We start from the raw sequence: 18,982 nt of genomic DNA, 5'->3' as shown, positions 1-18,982 counted from the left end.
AAATAAATAAACATGAAAAAAATTTTAAAAAGAGAGATCTTACAAGTTCTCATCACAAGAAAAAAAATGGTTAACTGTGTATGATGATGGATAAAAAAATATGAGTCTGAACCAAAAAGGCTGTACTGAAAAACAGAAATACAAATAATACCTAAAAGGTGCCCGGTCCGTGGGGAACTATTTGGAAAACAAAGAGTAATTGATTAGTGTAACTGATATCTTTCCTGGCCCTTAACATTCAGCATATTATGTTACTAAGAGGTTCTATAAACTCAGTGTTGGTGTATTGCTTTTATTTTGTTGCTGTAAATTGTGTTATCCTGGGTATTCGGGATCTGTGAACGCTGTGTGACGTGGAGAAAATGCCCTGTCCTGTCTGAGCCGTAAGGCTCCGTATCTGTCGGTGGGTGCAGTGGGACCTTGCAAGAATCACAAGAGAACCGTGCCTGGTTCTCAGGCACGGTCCCAACTCAGTGCATTTCTTTCCCTCTCTTTTTACCCCCAAGTGTTTTACAGTTCATGTAACGGTATTTTTCGCCCAGGCCTGAACCAGAAAACAAATACGGAAATGGTATACTCCTCCTTTTCAAATGCCCAAACCGATACAGGCCCTCAGTGTGTGCTGAATCACCCAGGCCCTAAATCAGGTCCTACTTTTTTCTTTTCTTTTCTTTTCTTTTCTTTTCTTTTCTTTTCTTTTCTTTTCTTTTCTTTTCTTTTCTTTTTTTTTTTTTTTCTTTTTTTTTTTTTTTTTCAAATTAAAAAGAAAATGTTTATTTATTCTTGGGAGAAAGAGAGACAGAGCACGAGCAGGGGAGGGGCAGAAAGAGAGAGAGACATAGAATCCAAAGCAGGCTCCAGGCTCTGAGCTGTCAGCATAGAGCCCGACACGGGGCTCGAACTCACAGACCACAAAATCATGACCTGAACCGAAGTCGGACGCTTAACCGACTGAGCCCCCCAGGTGCCCCATTTTTATCAAATTTTTAATGTTTACTTATTTATTTGAAAGAGAGTGCAAGCAGAGGAGGGGCAGAGAGAGAGAGAGAGAGAGAGAATCCCAAGCAGGCTGCATGCTATCAGCATGATGAGGTTTTGGGGTGATGGGGATTCAGAGCTGATGGCCAAGAAAGAATTCTTGACATCTTTGGTGCAAAAAAGTGATTTTATTAAAGTACGGGGACAGGACCCATGGGCAGAAAGAGCTACATTGGGCTTGTGAGGAGTGACTGCTTATATACTAGGGAGTTGGGGGAGGTAAAGTCAAGAGGAGGTTTCTTAAAGGGATTTTCACCTGTTAAAAGACTCAGAGATCACTGGAGGCCTAGCTGTTGTCAGGCTAAAGTTGTTTTCCATCTAGCAAAGCATTAGGGTTAAGCCAGTAGGGAACTCCCTGGGGCGCCTGGGTGGCTCACGTCTTCAGCTCAGGTCATGATCTCCTAGTTTGTGAGTTCGAGCCCCGCGTCGGGCTCTGTGCTGACAGCTCAGAGCCTGGAGCCTGCTTTGGATTCTGTGTCTCCCTCTGCCCCTCCCCTACTCATGCTCTGACTCTCTTTCAATAATACATAAACGTTAAAAGCAAATTAAAAAAATAAAACAGGCTATTGATAAGATGGCCCTTTGCTTTTGTAACTGTACTAAGATATCTGTAAACTGATAGAGGCTTTTATCAGTTAACCATTTCTTTTTTTGTCCTTTCCTTTGTCCTTGGGCAGCCAGCAGAGCCTGAGGAATCTCACACATATCCCACCTGTTAGGGGGGCGGGGGGACGGGGGTGCTAGCCTGTGCTTGGCTCTCAGCCTGCCTGCGGCTCCCTCTTCAAGCGGGGAGCTGATGCGAGGCTTGAACTCATGAACCGTGAGATCATGATCTGAGCGGAGATCAATCCTCAGAAGCTTAACCAACTGGGCCACCCGGGCGCCCCAGGTCCTACGTTGCGGAGTCGGGTCGAAGCATAAGGAAGGGGAGGTAAGTAAGTGTCTTGCCTCTTTTTCCTGCCAGAAAGAGAATGAGACTTACTTATGTCCCCCGTGTCAACTCTGAAATGCCCCTGCTTGCTGGCTGTGGAAGACAAGTCCCTGAACCAATTCTGCTCTCATGGAAAGACCAGCTTCCAGAAGGCAGGAGACCGCCCATGAGAGCATCCTTGTGTGGCAAAGGCACCCACTGGTTCCACGGGGGGCTGGAGGAACATTGGGACCGGGGGCCTGTGTTCTCTACCAGGCCTGGGGACATCCCCGGGATGGGGACATCCACCAAGTCACGGAGCCACACCTGCGTCTCCATCCCTGGCACAGGGCCTGGCGCTGAGGGAATAGCCTTGCTGGGCAGCGTTTTGACCTCAGCACTGGGGCATGGCCAGAGGGGCAGGTCCTCGGGGCAGGGACGGCTGGGTGTGGTTCGCCAGGCCCTCCTAGAGTGACGTGCATAGCGGCAGTAAAAATGGGGCGGTGGGGATTTAGGGGAGTTAAATCCATTTTCAGGAATCCGGATTAAATACACTACGTTGCATTCTTCTTGGAGCCTTTCTGATGCTACCCTACAGCGTGACTCTCTGAAAAGCTCCAGGAGTGTGGGACTCTTCCGGAACCCCTCTGTCCCATTCTCCTTTTTATACTGTGCATAATGGGCTTTAGGAAATATGGCTGAAGGGTGACTCTCTGTGACCTTGAAAAAGGCCCTGGGCTTCCCTGGCCTTGGTTTCACTACCTGAAACCCATGCTCACACCCATCTCTGCCCCTTCCTCCCCAGCTGTCACTTAATGTTAAAGGTCCGGCAGCTCCGGGACCAGCATGGGGCTCACTTTGCACCCCTCTCCTGGCCCCTGCTTAGCTTTGACGATGAGGGGACCCTCCTCCGGCTCCACTTGGTCTTCCTGCTCCTGCTTATCCCCCAACCCGCACAGGGCTGGCCAGGGGTCACAGGCCCAGAATGCCGTCCTGGGACAACTCAGCGGCACTGTGTTCCACACTCTGGCCTCTGCACCTGGACTCATGCTCTCCTTTGCCTTGGGCTTTCTTGCCTTCTCTCTTCACCCAAATAACCCTTCCAATCTTTCAGTGTCCCTGGGTCCACGCTGATTTTCTGCCGGCTGGATCTGCCCGGTTCTGAGAGCCCACAACTGCACGTGGGGACTCATCTCTTTCCCCTTGCATTTCTATCCACTTGGCCTCACGTATTTTGACGCCTTGTTGTTTGGCGCATGCATACACATTAACGGTTATGTCCGCTTGGAGAACTGGCCCATTTATCATTATGTAAGCCCCCCCTCACCCCGCCTTTGTCTCTGATAACTGCCCTTGCTCCGAAGTCCGTTCTGTCTGAAATTTTAATACAGTGACTCCTGCTTTCTTTGGATTAGTGTTACTGTGGTGTCTTTTTCACCATATCTTCCTTTGTAGCTTATTGCCTACATCTATATCATCTATATCTAGGTCTAAGTCTGTGCCTATATCTATTATCTATATCACAATCATCTGTTTATTTTAGAGAGAAAGAGGGAGAGACTGCAACTGGGGGAGAGGAGCAGAGGGAGAGAGAGAGAGAGAGAATCTTCAGCAGGCTCCATGTTCAGCACAGAGCCCAATGCAGGGCTCGATCCCATGACCCTGAGATCATGACCTGAGCAGAAATCAAGAGTTGGATGCTCAACTGACCGAGCCACCCAGGCGCCCCACATGTCCTTATGTTAAAAAGGGCTTTTTGGTAGACAACATGCAGCTGGGGGCTTGCTTGTGGATCCACTCTGATAATCTCTGTTCTTTAATCGCTGCATTTATCAGTGGCACTGAAAGTATTGGTACAGTTGGATTATTGTCTACCACATTCTTACTGTTTGTTATGTATTGGCTTTCTTTCTTTCTTTCTTTCTTTCTTTCTTTCTTTCTTTCTTTTTCTTGTCTTCCACTCTTTCTGCCTCCTCTGGTTTTAACTGGATGTTTTGAATGATTCTGCTTCTTCTCTTTACCCTGGTCTCTCAAGACTTGACTGAGATGCACTTGGCCCAGGGGACCCTGGTAGGCCTGCCTTCCCTGCCCTCAGCCCCTCTCACTCCACATCAGTGGCATCCCCTCAGGAATGCTCAGCCTGTCCCCTGGATGAGACACCCCCGTGAGGCCCCCAATGCAGACAGGATCCTCCTGGAGAGCCTCAGGGAGCCGGGAAGCCTGGAACCCGGGTCCCACTGCCTCCTGCTTTTCTCCAGGGAGAGTGACACTGGCCCTGAAGCAGGTGGAAAGACGAGAGCGGGCTTCAGGAGGAGGAGTCATGGGCTGGGGGGTCCCAGATCATCACTGAGGGCAAGGTCTGAAGGTCCACACCACAAACCATGCACCGTGTGCCACTCCTGGAGCTGCGAGGGCCTGACTCTGCTTGCAGTTGGGGTTTGGGGGATGCACCCTCCAGAAGCTCACAGTCCGATGGAGGAGGCGGGGGCACTTAACACCCAGCACCAGGAGAGCCCCCAGCACCACCCCAACAAGGATTCCAGGAACACAGGGGCCTGGACTTGAGGCAGCTCCAAAGATCAGCTCAGGACAACGGGCTCGGTCTTGTCACACGTCTGGTTCGGCGGCGGCCACGTGGAGTCGGGTGCTGGTCAGGCTGGATGCCGGTCCAGAGAGTGTGGACTTGATGCCTAGCCCAGCCTCCCCGCTCCCACACGCTGGCAGCACTCTGGATGCCTGAACTCACGCTGGATGTAAACATGCAGTCAGTTTCCCTCTGGGTGGCACCCAGCAGTTTGTAAAGGCATCCCGATGCGTCCAGGGATAGGACCGGGGTGTGGGTAGGGGTGCCGCCATGGGCCTCATGAGGGGGCAGGGCCCAGAGAGGAGGAGGCCCTGAAAGGGGAATCAGATGAAGGCCCCAAAACCACAGACCCTCCTTGCTGTGGGGCCCGGCCCGCCCTCGCCCACAGGAAGCGGGAGGGAAATGTGTTGAGGAAGCTACGGCAGGTGCCGGGAGGGCCGCGATGGCCCGGAGGTGATGCCGCCCCAGGGCAGGGCTGGGGGGGCCCTCCAAGGAGCCCGGGCCTGCCCTGCTGGGCGTGGGCGTGAGTGCCTGTGTCCGGGAACACCCAGGGAGGGGACCCCGGCGCGTGAGGCCTGGGGAAGTGCGGTGTGGATGGGAGGGGGCCCGGGGCGCACCCACGAAGGGACACACAGAACATCTCGGGACAATTCACACACTCAATGTCACATCTAGTTGGTTTGACAAAACATGGGAAAGAAGAAGTGAGATTTGTTAGCTGTACCCAGATCCATGCAGTTCACTTCAGGGGACAGTTTTGGTACCAAATTATCCTTGCTATGCAAATTTCCTCCCCAACCGGCTGGTTCCCGGTCGTGCAGGGGGACCTCGGTGGCTGCACCCGCTTCCCGCCGTGCCGATTCACCGGGCAGCCACAGCTCATCTGCTGGGCAAGCCAGCACCCAGCTGCCGGGGAGGAGGGACCCTCCGGAAGGCTCCTGGCGCAGGGAGGGGACATTGGAGACGAGGGTGGCCAGGCTGCAGGGCTCAGGGTGGTCAGCCTGGTTCCTGTCCTTGGCCTTCCCAAAAAGTGGAAAAAGCAGGGGACCTCACCGTGCGGTCTGTTCCTTTCTCCCTAAGACAATACTGCCCAGAATTTGGCATTTTTAAGGCACTGGTCCAAGCTGAGGCCCAAGGAGCAGTGGATCCTCACTTCCCCTCCGTGAGGTGCTGCCTGAATGTCCCTGCGAGGGTCCTGGACCCTCCTCATTTCCTCTGCCTTCATCGGACCGGTTGGGGCCTCTCCTTCTGCCCAGAGAAAATCTGGGATGCTGTACGCAGCTGGCTTTCCTTTTCTCAGCTCGTCAAAGCCCCTGCCCAGCCTCCCGGCTCCCTCCTCAGGCACGTGGCCCATCTGTCCCTTTCCTGACAGTCACCCATGTGCTGGTGACTCTCAGGTCTCGGACCTGTCCTTACAGCTGACCCGCTCTCCTCATCCAGCCGCTTAGATAAGAAGAAACCACGCCGCCCCTTCAAGCCCTCTGCCCTCTCCTCTTTCCTCCTAACGGCTCCTATAGGAGCTGAGACTTGGAGTGGATGCCTCATTATTCCTTCCGTGAGCGATGGATTAAATCATCCCAGAGGATTGTGTAACCTGTGTTCATTGAGCACCGTCTCCATCCATGGGGCTGCCATAACCAGATGTCACAGGCTAAGAGGATTTAGAAACAACAGCAACTACTCCCCACCGTTCTGGAAGCTGCGGGTCTGAAATCAGGGTCGGACTGAGGGCCCTCTTTTGGGTCACGACGTCACGTTGTGTCCTCACCTGGGGACAGGAATCTCTCTGGGGTGTGAATCCCATTCCTGAAGGTTATTATTCCAGCACCTCCCAAAGGCCCTGCCTCCTCACGCCGCCATCTTGGAGGCTGGAGTTTCAGGCCATGGACTTGAGGGGACGCCAACATTGAGTCCGCAGCAGCATGGAGTCTGGAACATTGATATTCCGGGTAATCCTGTTGATGCTGAGGATGTAGCAGTTAGTTAAAAAAAAAAGAAAAAAAAATCCCAGGTGCTCCTGGGTGTCCTCAGTTGGTTAAGTGTCTTGAGCTCAGGTCATGATCTCGTGGTTTCGTGAGTTCGAGCCCCACATTGGGATTCTCTCTCTCCCTCTTTTTCTGCCCCTTCCCCACTTGCGCTGTGGCTGTCTCTCTCTCTCTCTCTCTCCAAAATAAATAAACTTAAAAAATTAAAAAAAAAAAAATCCCAAACCACCTAGTTCATGGAAATCACATTCTAGTGGCAAGAATCCAAGCCCTCCCCTCTTTGCTTTCCTCTTCTCTGGACTCTGTCCAGTGTCAGCACCTTGACCCCTGCCAGGTGACCACGTAGGTCCTCCCGTCCCTGATTCCTACAGCATCTCCCTTCTGTGCCTCCAGTGGCTCCCTATCGGCTGCTTGGTCGCCTGTATGCACTCGTCCGGAGGCAGGAAGTGAGCACACCTCCTTTTGCTCTGCTGGGGTCCCCTGTGCCCTGTCCCACAGGGCAGGGGCTCTGTCCTTCCTGGGGTGCAGGAACTCAACTGCTGCCTGCATCCAGGGGACCAGTTGGTCTAATTCAGGGCAAGGGGGGGTGCAGTGGCAAGACAGCCATGGTCAGGCACTGAAGCTGTGTCCTCTAATCTAGCTTTTATGGGAAACACAGCAATGTATTTTGGTTTTCCACTCTCTGATTCTTATCTCTGTTTCAAACTCAAGAGGGGAAGAGACAGACATTCATTGTTCTTTCTTCCTAACAAAACAAACCCAAAACATAGGTTTGGGCTGAAGGAGAGGGTTAAGCTGTAACTACCTTAGGGAGAAACAGGATGGGGAACCAGCTTAGTCCGGTTTGGGGGGGTGCTGGTTCCACACCTGGGGGATAGACTCCAAGCAGACCTCCGGCTCCAGAATGATCACGAGTGGGTCTGCGGAAACTGCGTTTTTAACAACGACCCAGGTGACTCCAAGTTACATTTGGGAATCAAGGTCAGGGGGGAATCCTTGGAAACATTGGCGCAGGGGGAAGGTGCAGGTGGGCAAGGAAGACTTGAGGCAGCTGGGGATTGGGAATTTGGGTTAAGCACAGGCGAGTGCAACAAGGGGACAGGAGCTTGGCTGTGGGGCGGAACTGTTATTCTCAGAGCCAAGGGTCTCCCTTGCCTCCTGTTAGAGGGATGGAGGGGCGGGCTGTTTGGGGAAAGGCAGGTAAGAATGCCATCAAGCAGATGACATCACTTTGGCTCCAGCCCTGCTGCTCCTGGTTCTGGGGCCGAGAAAGCCCAAAGGCATCAGAGCGGTGCCCTGGCCTGTGGAGGAACACGGGTTCCTTCGCTGGTGGCCCCAGAACCCCGCCCCGCGCGTCTTGTGCCGATTGCTAGGTTCCTTGAGTTTCCTCGCTCTGCCTTTGGAGTTGGGGGGGCGTGCACAAAACCCACGACTTATGGAAAAGCCGAAGGGATTCTGTTCCTTGAGAATCCACGTGCTTTTTGATGAGGACGCACGCTCCACCAAGGAGTCACGAAACGTCCAAGACATTTGATTTTGACAGAAAATATGACTATTTAGCAATGGGATCAGGGAGCACCCCCCAATCCTGATTTTCAGCTCCCCCCTTTTCACACGACATTTAAAACATAGAAGTACCTGGGGGTCTCAGTCGGTTGAATGTATGACTCTTTGCAAAAAAAAAATTATTTATTTTTGGGAGAGCACAAGCAGGGGAGGGGCAGAGAGAGGGAGACAGAGGATTGGATGAGGGCTCTAGGCTGACAGGCTGACGGCAGTGAGCCTGACTCGGGGCTTGAACTCAAGAACTGGGAGATCATGACCTGAGCCAAAGTTGGATGCTCAACCGACCGAGCCTCCCAGGTGCCCCAAATGTCCAACTCTTGATTTTGGCTCAGGTCATGATCCCAGGGTCATGGGATCAAGCCCCACGTTGGGCTCTGCACTGAACATGAATCCTGCTTGGGATTCTCTCTCTGTGCACTCTCTAAAATAAAAAAAAAAAAAAAAGCAATGCAAATTTTACATTCACAGCGCTCATCGGGAACAGAAGTGAAGTGCGCAAAAGCAGTAAGTTCTAGTGGGGAGTGATAAAATGCAGTCCCCACAAAGACACAGAGGGCGGGGGACTCCAGGGCTGCCCTAGGTGTGCTGGGAACAAGGGCAGGGGCATCAGTGTTACATCCAAGCATCACTTCCACTCAGCTTCTTCTGGATTCTCTGCACCTGCTGCCAGCTCTTTGCACCTTGCTGCACCCCACCTGGAATCCGGTGTCCTCCAGGCAGACCCCACGAAGGGGGCACCCCGCCCTGGGTCAGCCTCTCCGGGGTCAGGGGGACTCGTCATTTGGGCCCATTGAGTGAATGCCACCCACCCGCGGTGCGTGGGGACCAGGGGAGGACACACGGACACTCAAGTGTCAGTGCCAAAAGGATGTGCCGAGAGTAATCATTCTTACCACGCTCGGAATAAAGCGTCGTGAAAACCAAGAGACGGAGGCAATCACCCTGCTGGTAGCTCTTGAAATCGAGATTTGAAACCTCACCCTCACCCTGTGGCCACAACGGGGGCTCCAGGATAAGCCTGCAAGGTGTGCAAGCGAGGGCCGGGGAGGCCCGGGACGCATTAGCGCCACGGACGCCTTTCCTCTGGATTCCCACAAGTTGTGTTCATTAGGCTTCCTAAGGACAAGAGCTGCACAGATGTGTGCAAATCTGTTCCTCATTCTTGATTCCCTGCATCTGTGATCACCAACAAGGCACGGCCGTAAAACAGTGGAACCGAGTGGTTCATGCTCTTGTGGCGACCTTGCCCGAGGAGGCTTCCTCAAGATGCTACCCTGTCAAGTGCTAGTTTTGAAGGTCTCCCTGGGGGACTGATGCCAGGGCCTGATGGGAAAGAGCACAATCTATTTCACTAAAGTTTCACCTTGTTTGGATTACACGTTCTACCGTTCTACCGTGTAGGCCTAGTTAGTTACCCCATCGTGTTTGCTAGGTCTGAGCCCATCTGATGTCGGGCTCTCTCTCTGAAAGGGGCAGATTTTCTCCCAGAGCATCTGCTGTAACTCAGTTCTGCTGCAAAGATCAGATGAGCCTTCTGGCACTGCCTGGCTCTGGCCTAAGGGTCAGAACTGTGACAGGTGGCCACTGATGGTCAGTCACTGTCCCCTTGTGCCTTCGTAGCCACGGGCCCACCCCCAAAGGCATTATGCAGCGGGCTGTGAAGAGCGGGGGGGTTGTGGTGGTGGTGGTGGTGGTGCCATATTTGTTGCCCACTATTTCCACCCAGCCTCAAATCCACATTCTGAAGCCAAAGACGGGGACTCAGCATCCCAGGCAGAGCACAGCTGCAGACAGGAGGCAGACGCTGTGCTGAGCCTGCTCATCTGGGCTGCAAACACATCAGATGGCCATGATCCCATGGTTCCCAACTGGGGCTGCGGCCGCCTGCCTGCTCTGATGGGCCGAGCGTGTGGTTCCCGGCCGCTCCCAGGTCACGGGTTAGGACAGACAAAGTGTTTGTTGCATTTATTGTTCTACCACTACAGAAAAAAGCATTTCAAAATGTGTACAAAAGTATCCTCTATCCCTCCAGGGGCACGCCCCTTGTTCACAGCTAAACAGAAATAATTTAACATCACCAGAGAGGCGGATAGCAAATACAACAGCATTTTTTTCTCATTTACAGTCCTGTACACATATTTTCCAGAATGGTGGACGAAGACCCCAGGCAGCACTGGCTACACACACAACATCATAGAAAAGTGTATTAGAAAGTATTTAAAACAATATTGCATATTAATTTCTGGCTACGTCTGTTCACAGTGAATGCCACCACACCAAGACCACACCAACTGTGGATGTGCTTCCGTTTTCCCAAGACTGAACATCTTAAATAAATCTGAGTTTGGTTCATTTTTTAAGTAAAACACACAGACACACACACACACACACACACACACACACACACACCGAACTGAATATGACAGCTATCGGGAGTTTTAGATAGAGCTGACCCTTCATTATTGCTGAAACTTAGGAAGTGCAGGATAGAGTAATACTTTGCTTCCCAACCTATGTAAGTCCATTAGATGTCGCTTTTGTTTTGGCAAGAGCATGACGCTCATCAGGGTTACACAGTGATGAGAACAAACAAGAAAAAAAATCCCCACAAAAACAGAAAGAACCCCCCTCCCCCCCCAAAAAAAAGAACAAACTTGAATGCCCGTAACAGTAGCTTTCTTTCTCAATGAAGACTCTAAGATTTCATGTGGTGGGTTCTACATTGAAAATGGAACACTCTGGTCTCTGAAGTGACAGGCATACGCCCCTTGGTGACGGATGAAGAAAAGTCACAATTCTTTTTTAGTGACTCTTTGGACAGGGCAGCGTGTGCTCTAAGGCATACGGCACAGAAGGGACCTGGATAAGGAGCAGGCATCCAGGCTTTCGGTCCACAGAAGCTCAGAGACAGAGGGGCAGCGATTTCTTACTATAACCCACACATCTACCCGCGAGAGTGGCGCTCTTGTCTCTGACGTTTATTTTCAAATGCGGGGGCACGAAGCCTAGGCACACTTCAGAACACAGCGGTTCTCGAGACACACATTCACACCATCCAGCAGCAGAACAGACCACAGAACAGAAAAGGCGTGAGGTCATGCACAATCCTACGTTGCTCGGCTAGAAGAAAAACGTGAACGGCTTTTGGTACAGAATATGACCACCTTCCTAACGTAACTTAGTTACCAGCTGACATTCTATGGGACCGTTACCTCCAACACAATAATCTGAAAGAAAAACGGTGTTAGCATAGAACACCACAAGAAAAGGTGTGTAAATAGATGGTTACATTGGCTAGAAAAGGCAGTGAGCGGAGGGGAAGCGCTTTAGAAAAGAACACTTGTAACTGCTATTTACAGTTCTGGGTTAAGCTTTGTTTGAAGCCACAGCGAGGGGCAGGGGTGAGAAGTTTTTTTTTGGGGGGGGGGAGTTAACTCCTTTCAACCAACTGGCTCTGTGGGATGATGGAAGGGAACAGGGCTGGTCTGAGTGGCCCCAGCAAACAGGAAATTTGTGTCTCTCTCACTTTCTTTGTGGCTGCGTATGGAACTGCCCGCGCCCCCTATCTGTCTCTACAGCACTTTACCCAGGGCCTTTGCACGCCCCTGCGTCAATGCATGTTTCTTTCCAGTTTCAAAACACCGTCCCCGTCCTGTAAGCCAAGAAACGTGTGACTCAAGGATGGGTGTGGACTTCATCCTCTCAGCAAAACCCAAATGCGCACAGGAAGGTGGGATAAATTCATTTCTAGAATTTGCGATGAACACAGAGGAACACGGGTCAGGGGCTACACGGCGGAGGGGGAAAGTTCTTCCAGCGTGTTTCTCTTTGGAAGGCTTCCCCAGACCTTGGACTAGCTTAGAACGAGAGCAGCGGTTCTCGACTAGGGAGGATTTGCTCCCCAGGGGATATGTGGCAACATCTGGAGAGATTTTGGGGTGTCGAATGGGGATACTACGGGTATCTGTTAGGTAGTGACCAGGAAGGATGCTAAGAACCCACAGGAGAATCCCCCACCACAAAGAACTGCCCAGCCCCAAATGTCAAGAGCACCGTGACTAAGAAACCTCGATTTAGACTAAATGCAGAGGGGCCAATGGACAATTTTTCCTCTGTTTTCTTTTTCCCCGTGTTCACCTTGGCTCAGTTTTGGCGAAGACACGTAAAGGTGTGAAACCGTGTGCTCTCATTTGCTTAGGTGGTTGGGGTCATTATCCTTAACGACAGGATGAACCTTGAGGGTGACCCCTCTGGGTTGGCATCCGAATCACCAAACACTTCAGCGGGGCTCCCGTCATGCCTGAGGAAGGTTCTCCCTCTGCCACCACCTGCCTCTTTCCCATCAGATCCCGCTGGCTGGTTATGCGATCGCTCCCGACCGTTCCACATTCCCAGGGAGAAGGGACGCGGGGCCACACATCATGTCCATGTGCAGGCACACAGGGACTGCTCTGTCCTCACGGGGGAGTCTCAGGCTGTTTCAAAGTTTGGTTTCCAAGGCGTGGGTCCTGTGTATGAACAACGTCTCCTGGGCCTTGCCTGTCACGTTCCCTTGCTCTGAAAATTAATGACCATCCTGAACCCTGCTTTCGTGGATTTTAAAACCTGAATGATGCAGAATGAGGGCAGGGAAAGAAACTTACCGACAAACAAAACAACGACATAGTTGAAGTGGGGTCTAGGTTGGGCCTCTGAAGGTAAGGCAGGCTTCTGCCTGTCAGGGGAACCAGCCAGGGAAGCAACGGGTGTAGAATTTGGAATCAAGCCTTGGTTTCGCGGTAATTTGACCCTTTGAGAGGTTCAGAGGAAGTAAGGTCCAAGTTTTGGGATGGATGTTAGAAACATAGTGATAGACTCTGGGCCATGAAAGGCACGGACTGGAGTAGGCAGAGGGCAGCGGTCTCCACACCTGCCTCCAGGAATACAGTGTTCAGACTCTTCTGCTCGCCCGCCAGCCTTGGAAGGCTACCTCGGTTTTGAAATTGAGAACCAGACCAACAGGCTCTCCGGCCCCTCCCTTTGTCCAAGGAGTCCAACTTTCCTCCAACAATTTGCCTTTTGTGCGGGCTGTGACTTACAACATCTCTTAGAAACTGCAGGCCTCCAGCCCTAGACACACACGGCCAGAAGCTATGACTTGGGTTTCTAGACCCTGCTGCGTTGGGAGGGGGGGGCGCCTGGAGGTCTGCTCCCCGGCTCATTCCTTCCTGGGCTCTGACCTGTTTGTATCAAACTTTCTCTGAAAGTGATGAGTCTTGCGGAGGGGGGCGGGCAGGGGGCTTCCAGGAAGCCACAGCTAGAGGGGACTTCAGCTCGCAGTCTATGGCAAACATCTAGGAAGAGAGCGGTTTGGGGGGGGGGTGCTCCAAACGTAACCCTGCAACTAACCATAAAAAAAAAAAATCACCTCGTGTTCCAAAGCAAATCAAACGCCAACCGACCGAAAACTACAAAACAAAACAAGAGAACCACCGAGAAATCAAAAGCACAAGGTTCTGGTCCAGTCCGTGCTGCTGGCGGGAGGGCCTGTCCGCCCCTCCCCTCCCCCCACCCCCACCCCCGCGTGCTTCCTCTGCGGGCCGGCAGCCGCGAGCGGGGTTTAGCTCATGTGGAAGCGGTGCTCGCCCCGGGTGATGTGGGACGAGAACTCGTAGCGGTCCTGGCTGTGGTAGCCGCACATGTTGCACTCAAAAGGATCACGGAAGCCGTGACAGCCCATGTGGATGGTGTACATGACGTGGTCCAGGAAGAGCACCCTGCAGTGTTCGCACTTGTACACCTTCATGGGCTCCCCGCCCGCGCCGATCACGCGGCAGGCGTCCTGGGAGCCGTCGGAGGCCGCCCGCAGCACGTCGTAGGCCACGTGCTCCTCCTTGATGGACAGGCCGTTGCGCGCATGGGGTGTGATGTGGTTGGTCAGGTAGATGAGGCCGCCCCGCTGCTCCTCGGCGTTGCTCTCGGTGTCCGTCGAGTCTTGGCAGCTGTTGTTCGGGGACGCCTCCCTCTCGGAGGACACGGACTTGGCCTTGGAGAGCAGCAGCAGGTTCTCCACGGCACTGTCCTGGGCCGCGTGGTTGGACCTCGGGGGGCCCTCCGCGTGGGGCTTGTGGAGCTGGTACATGGGGCTGATGCCCGGGACGACCTCCGAGCTGCCCGAGGGCGTCTGCACCAGAGGGCGCAGGGACTCTGCCCCCAGGTAGCTGATGGCGTTGTTGATGGCTTGGTCCATCACGTGGGTCTGCATCATCTCGTTTTCCTTCTCGTAGCTGGCGCCGCCGTCGTAGGGCATGTCCGACAGACACTTGTCCCCTGTGGGAGGCGGGCGACAGTCAGTGAGGCCACGTTACCTCTGCGCACCACGGGGGTGGCTGAGATCTACAGCAAGGGGGCGCCCCCCCCCCCCCCCGGCACCGCCCCCCCCTCCCCCGCACATCTGGGTGTCCTGGCGCTCAGGGGGACGCGCGACTCAGACACCTCCCAGATGGACAAGGTGGAGGCCTGTCTGTGGTCACCCAGCTCAGGGCCCTGCTTGGAGTCAGCCCTTAAACGCACGCCACCCACCACACGAACCCGTGAACCCAAGTCGGCGCACGTCAACAGAAACAGCAGAAACCGTCCAACTAAATACTAAACCAGCACTTGGGTCTTTTACTATGAACGTCACCATATTCAGTTTAAGATGAAAACTTAAATGACGTATTTTTGATACAGTGTTCTAAGTGATTTGCAATAGCTGGTTAATTTCTCATAAATTTATGTAATTACCATAGGCGAGTGTATCATTATTCACAAGCGTGTGTGATATGCTTGCTTAAAACAGTGTTATGGGACGGGGTTCTGAATTCATAACTTCAATACTCAGAATAAAATTTGATCAAAAGGTAAGATTTCTGGTAAGATCTATAGAAAGCTGACTTCTGGCTCGGAGAGGAAATGGACGCTCAGAGTCCAGTGTCCACATCCTCCCTGGTCCCGGTTCCACTCGCCTGTCCGTCACTGGCAGGACTAGAGCCGTGTGCCACATGGGTATGTGCGGGGAAGCTGGGCACACAGCAGGGGAGTAAAGGGGAGGGGGTGTGCCATTCGCCTGTTCTTTCCAAAAATTTCTGAGCATGAACGATGCTCAAGGAACCACTGCCGAGGACTCTGGGTGTGCGAGCGTCCCCTCAAGAAACTTCCAGTCTGAGAGCGAGCTCCCTCCCTGGGGATGGCGAACCCTGAGATGAGCTCGGGCTTCCGAGCAAACATTATCATGAAGAAGTAAAACGAACTGCCTTGAAGATGCACCTTCTCAACACACTGGTTATAGGTTCAGTACGAAACCGTGGCGTAATGAGCAAAGTCGCTGTCTGCACTCTGTCAGGGCTACTGATTTGCTTTCCGTTTGCGTGCAGATTTATGGATAAATCAAAGCACCGGAGGCATGCCTGAATTGTTTACATTTTACCCCTCATTCTGTTTCTTTTCTTCCTCCAACACGTCTATGCTGAGCATTGAGTGTCTACTGGACCGGACAGGAGGGGCAGACAGGGGAGCTAGTAAAAAGGGTCCCCATCCTCAACAGCTAACAGGGGACACAGATATTAAAACACGGCTGCAAAAATGGTGTATCCCAGGCAGAGAAGTTCTAGGAAGCAAATAGAAGGCTTGGGTCCTGAGGACTTCTGACCTAGAGTTGGCCGGGTGAGTAGGGCTCTTGTCCCACATGGGGGGCAGCCAGGGGTCCTGGCCAGAGCCTGGGTGTGGGGCAGGGCGGGGGCGGTATCTACCAAGCAGAGGCTTTGTCTAGAGGAAAATGAGAAGCCCCTGAAGGGTCTGAAGGAAGGGCCCTTCTCAGTAATGGACAGGAGTACAGGTTGTGAGGGGCAAAGGTAAGTGGACTCAGAGACTCCCTTAAGAGCCCAGGGAATGGCTGCTGATGACCCGTGAGGGCGGTGGCGGGGGAGGATCCCACACCTCCCACACTGACACCTGACATCAAGGTCTCCTGCTCATTCTTAGCAACAGGACAATAAACCACTTAGTAGTTCAAAACCTTAACTAATCTTTCTTTTTTTTAAAAATTTTTTTTTCAACATTTTTTATTTATTTTTGGGACAGAGAGAGACAGAGCATGAACAGGGGAGGGGCAGAGAGAGAGAGAGAGACACAGAATCGGAAACAGGCTCCAGGCTCTGAGCCATCAGCCCAGAGCCTGACGCGGGGCTCGAACCCACGGACCGCGAGATCGTGACCTGGCTGAAGTCGGACGCTTAACCGACTGCGCCACCCAGGCGCCCCTTAACTAATCTTTCTTAAAAACATTTTCCGACCACGGATGATTGTCCAGGGATATCCCCCATCATGTTGTAGAGTATCTTGGGGTCTCATTTCTTGCTTGCAAAAGAGACTTATCATAAAACAGCCCGCCTGCATTCATTCTAATCTACTGGCAGTCAGGAGAGACACGTGGCCTGATCGTGGTGAAGTGTGATCCTCAGATTACAGAAGGAAAATTTGCTGGTGGCCGGTCACACCCTCTGCAGAAACTGAAGAGAATGGATGGAATCTCTCAACAAGGTGGGCGGGAGGGAACACGGAAGTGGTGTTTATGCCCATTAAAAGTTAGAAGAAATAACTTGATAGCATTTTTGAATCACGTTTTGAGGTCTTTGTGTTGAGGTGCTAAATATCTTCTTGGTCTAATTCTAGAACAGAATGGATCCATTCTGGCTTATGCGCCCCCATCTGTCCCTCTACCAAACCCTGGTAGGGACAAGATGGGGCATAGACTTTGAGGCCAATTCAGATACATATCGAAGTGCTTATAGCCCCATCAAAAATGGTGCTTTCCCGCCTAATCATCCTGTTTCTCCCCAAAGTTGTGGCTCTTTGGTTTCCCAGGCAACCACTGAAATCCATTGTTTTTAAAACTTGGTCTTAACAACAAATGGATGTAGGAAAAAACCCATATATTTCAGATTACTGTGGCATATTGAAACTATCCACAGAATTTCTCTTTCCTAATACTCCACAAAGTGAGAAAAAGAAAAACCCACGCAGTTCACTTTGGCAATGAGCTAAATAAAAAACCACATTCTAATGAAACACATAGTTTTAAAAAAAATCAAGGAGCAAGGAAAGAAAAGTCTGGCGTGAGACATACAGTAAAGGGTGGCTGCTGATCTCACTTCTAAAAACCTCAAGTATGAGTCAACGAAGTCCTCAGGGTTCTCCCCAATATCCTCTTTTCTGTAGGGAGCCAATTCAAATACACATCCTCTTCCATTTCTGATCCCACAGCAGTGGAAACCTCTGCTAGCAAGAACCAGGTGAGTGTGAGGTTGGCTCTCTCGATAGGAGTGAGGTCTTCTAGGCGGTAGCTGAGGGGAAATGGCCCTAAGCCCCTAGTGTCCTTCTGTGGGGCTGGGACTCATACTCCAGCCAGGTACAGTGAGTGGTAGCTGGTTTAGGGCATTTGACCAAATCTCAGAATGAGAGAGAGAGAGAAAGAGCACACAGAAAGTCTTTAAACAAAGACTGCACTTTGCCTCATCTGAACTCCTCCTTCCCCCCTATCCTTGGCATTCTTTCAGGATTTAGAAAAGTCGATAGCTCTCACAGGAAAAAAAAAAGCCTCACATACAGTGGGAAAAATGTCCAAACGTCAATCAAGCTCTATCAGCCCAAGGAGAATAAGCAAGTGACAAGAAATGTCATGATCACCATGAAAATACTTTCTAGCAACTCAAGGGAGGAAAGGAAGTAAAACAGACCAATAAGCCCATCCTAGGAAAAAAGCTCAACTCAAGGAAGAGAGGAAATGTGTCAAAATTACTTTGTGAGATGGACTCCATAAAAAAAAGCGCTGAAAGACAGCATGCTAAAACAACAGAAAAGAGGTGAAAAAAGGTTTCAGATCTCAAGAAACAAAATGAGGTCCATTTATCACAGAATGAATCCATGGATTAGAAGCAGTAACAGAACATAACCTACTAAAAATGGAATGACTGACAGAGGAAAAACACAAGGTAATAAGTGTGAAAAAATGTGAAAAAAAAAAGACAAAAAAAAAACTGAAGGAAATGCTAACAGATATGGAGAACAAATTATCCAACATAAGGACAACTGGTATCCCTGGCCAAGATTGCAACAGATGGAAAAAAAAAAAAAAGATGTCTACAAGGAAGATTATTTCTCAGAAATAGAAAACAGGGGACTCCCCAGATTAAAATGGCAGGAAAGTTTTTATTCAGAATGCAAAATACCAAGACACATCCTAGTGAGGCTATTTACCTTTTAGACTATTTAACTTAAAGAACTCTTCAGGTGTTCAGAAAGAAAATGGAAGTCACCTTTAAGAAATAAATCTCAGACTGGCCTTAGACATCTTCACGGCAGCATTCAACTAAGCAATGCCATCATGGCACCACACAAGGTCAAGACAGAAAGGCAACAGGCAGACATCCTCAAACACATGGCAACTGTGGAAATGGAGCATCTATAGGACCTCCTTGAAAAAAAAAAGTTGCTTGAAAGTTAAGTCCAATCAGTCAAGTGATTAATCACAATAAATAGACTGAGTTGGGGCTTTGAATCTATTTAAAGAGAGAGTTAACGAAAAGTAGCTAAACTTCTGTGAGAATTAGGATTATGGGAATAGAATGTGACTATTAGGAAGCAGGACGATGTAAAAATAATATAATTGAACACTGGGGAGTAAAATTGTGTCTTTATTTCCCAAAGCTGTGAGTCAGGAGATACTGCGTAAATGGAAGCAAATGGGTTAAAAACCCGATGAAGCTCATGTTTTTCATGGTGCAGTGTATCTTTTTAATCTTAGATTAAGTCCTCTAGAAATATCTTTCTGCGAGAAAATGTTCATTTGAAGATTGGCTATGCCTCCAGTTTTATTGGGTT

At 51.0% G+C, this 18,982-nt stretch overlaps 1 protein-coding gene across 15 annotated transcripts in view; it reads right to left on the bottom strand.

Annotated features, from left to right (window-relative positions):
- Positions 1-10,033: 10,033 nt before the first annotated feature.
- IKZF1 (IKAROS family zinc finger 1) overlaps positions 10,034-18,982 on the bottom strand; it is a 101,494-nt gene continuing 92,545 nt past the window's right edge. For all 15 annotated transcript variants that reach the window (XM_030307645.1, XM_030307646.1, XM_030307649.1 and 12 more), the window contains one exon: positions 10,034-14,392. In XM_030307645.1, the coding sequence (XP_030163505.1) occupies positions 13,683-14,392 (710 nt within the window). In that variant the 3' untranslated portion in view covers positions 10,034-13,682. The remainder of the gene's footprint in view (positions 14,393-18,982) is intronic.

This window comes from Lynx canadensis, chromosome A2, assembly GCF_007474595.2.
Source record: "Lynx canadensis isolate LIC74 chromosome A2, mLynCan4.pri.v2, whole genome shotgun sequence".
Lineage (NCBI taxonomy): Eukaryota > Metazoa > Chordata > Mammalia > Carnivora > Felidae > Lynx > Lynx canadensis.
Note: the sequence above shows the minus strand (reverse complement) of the source record. Positions and strands in the feature narration are given on the sequence as shown.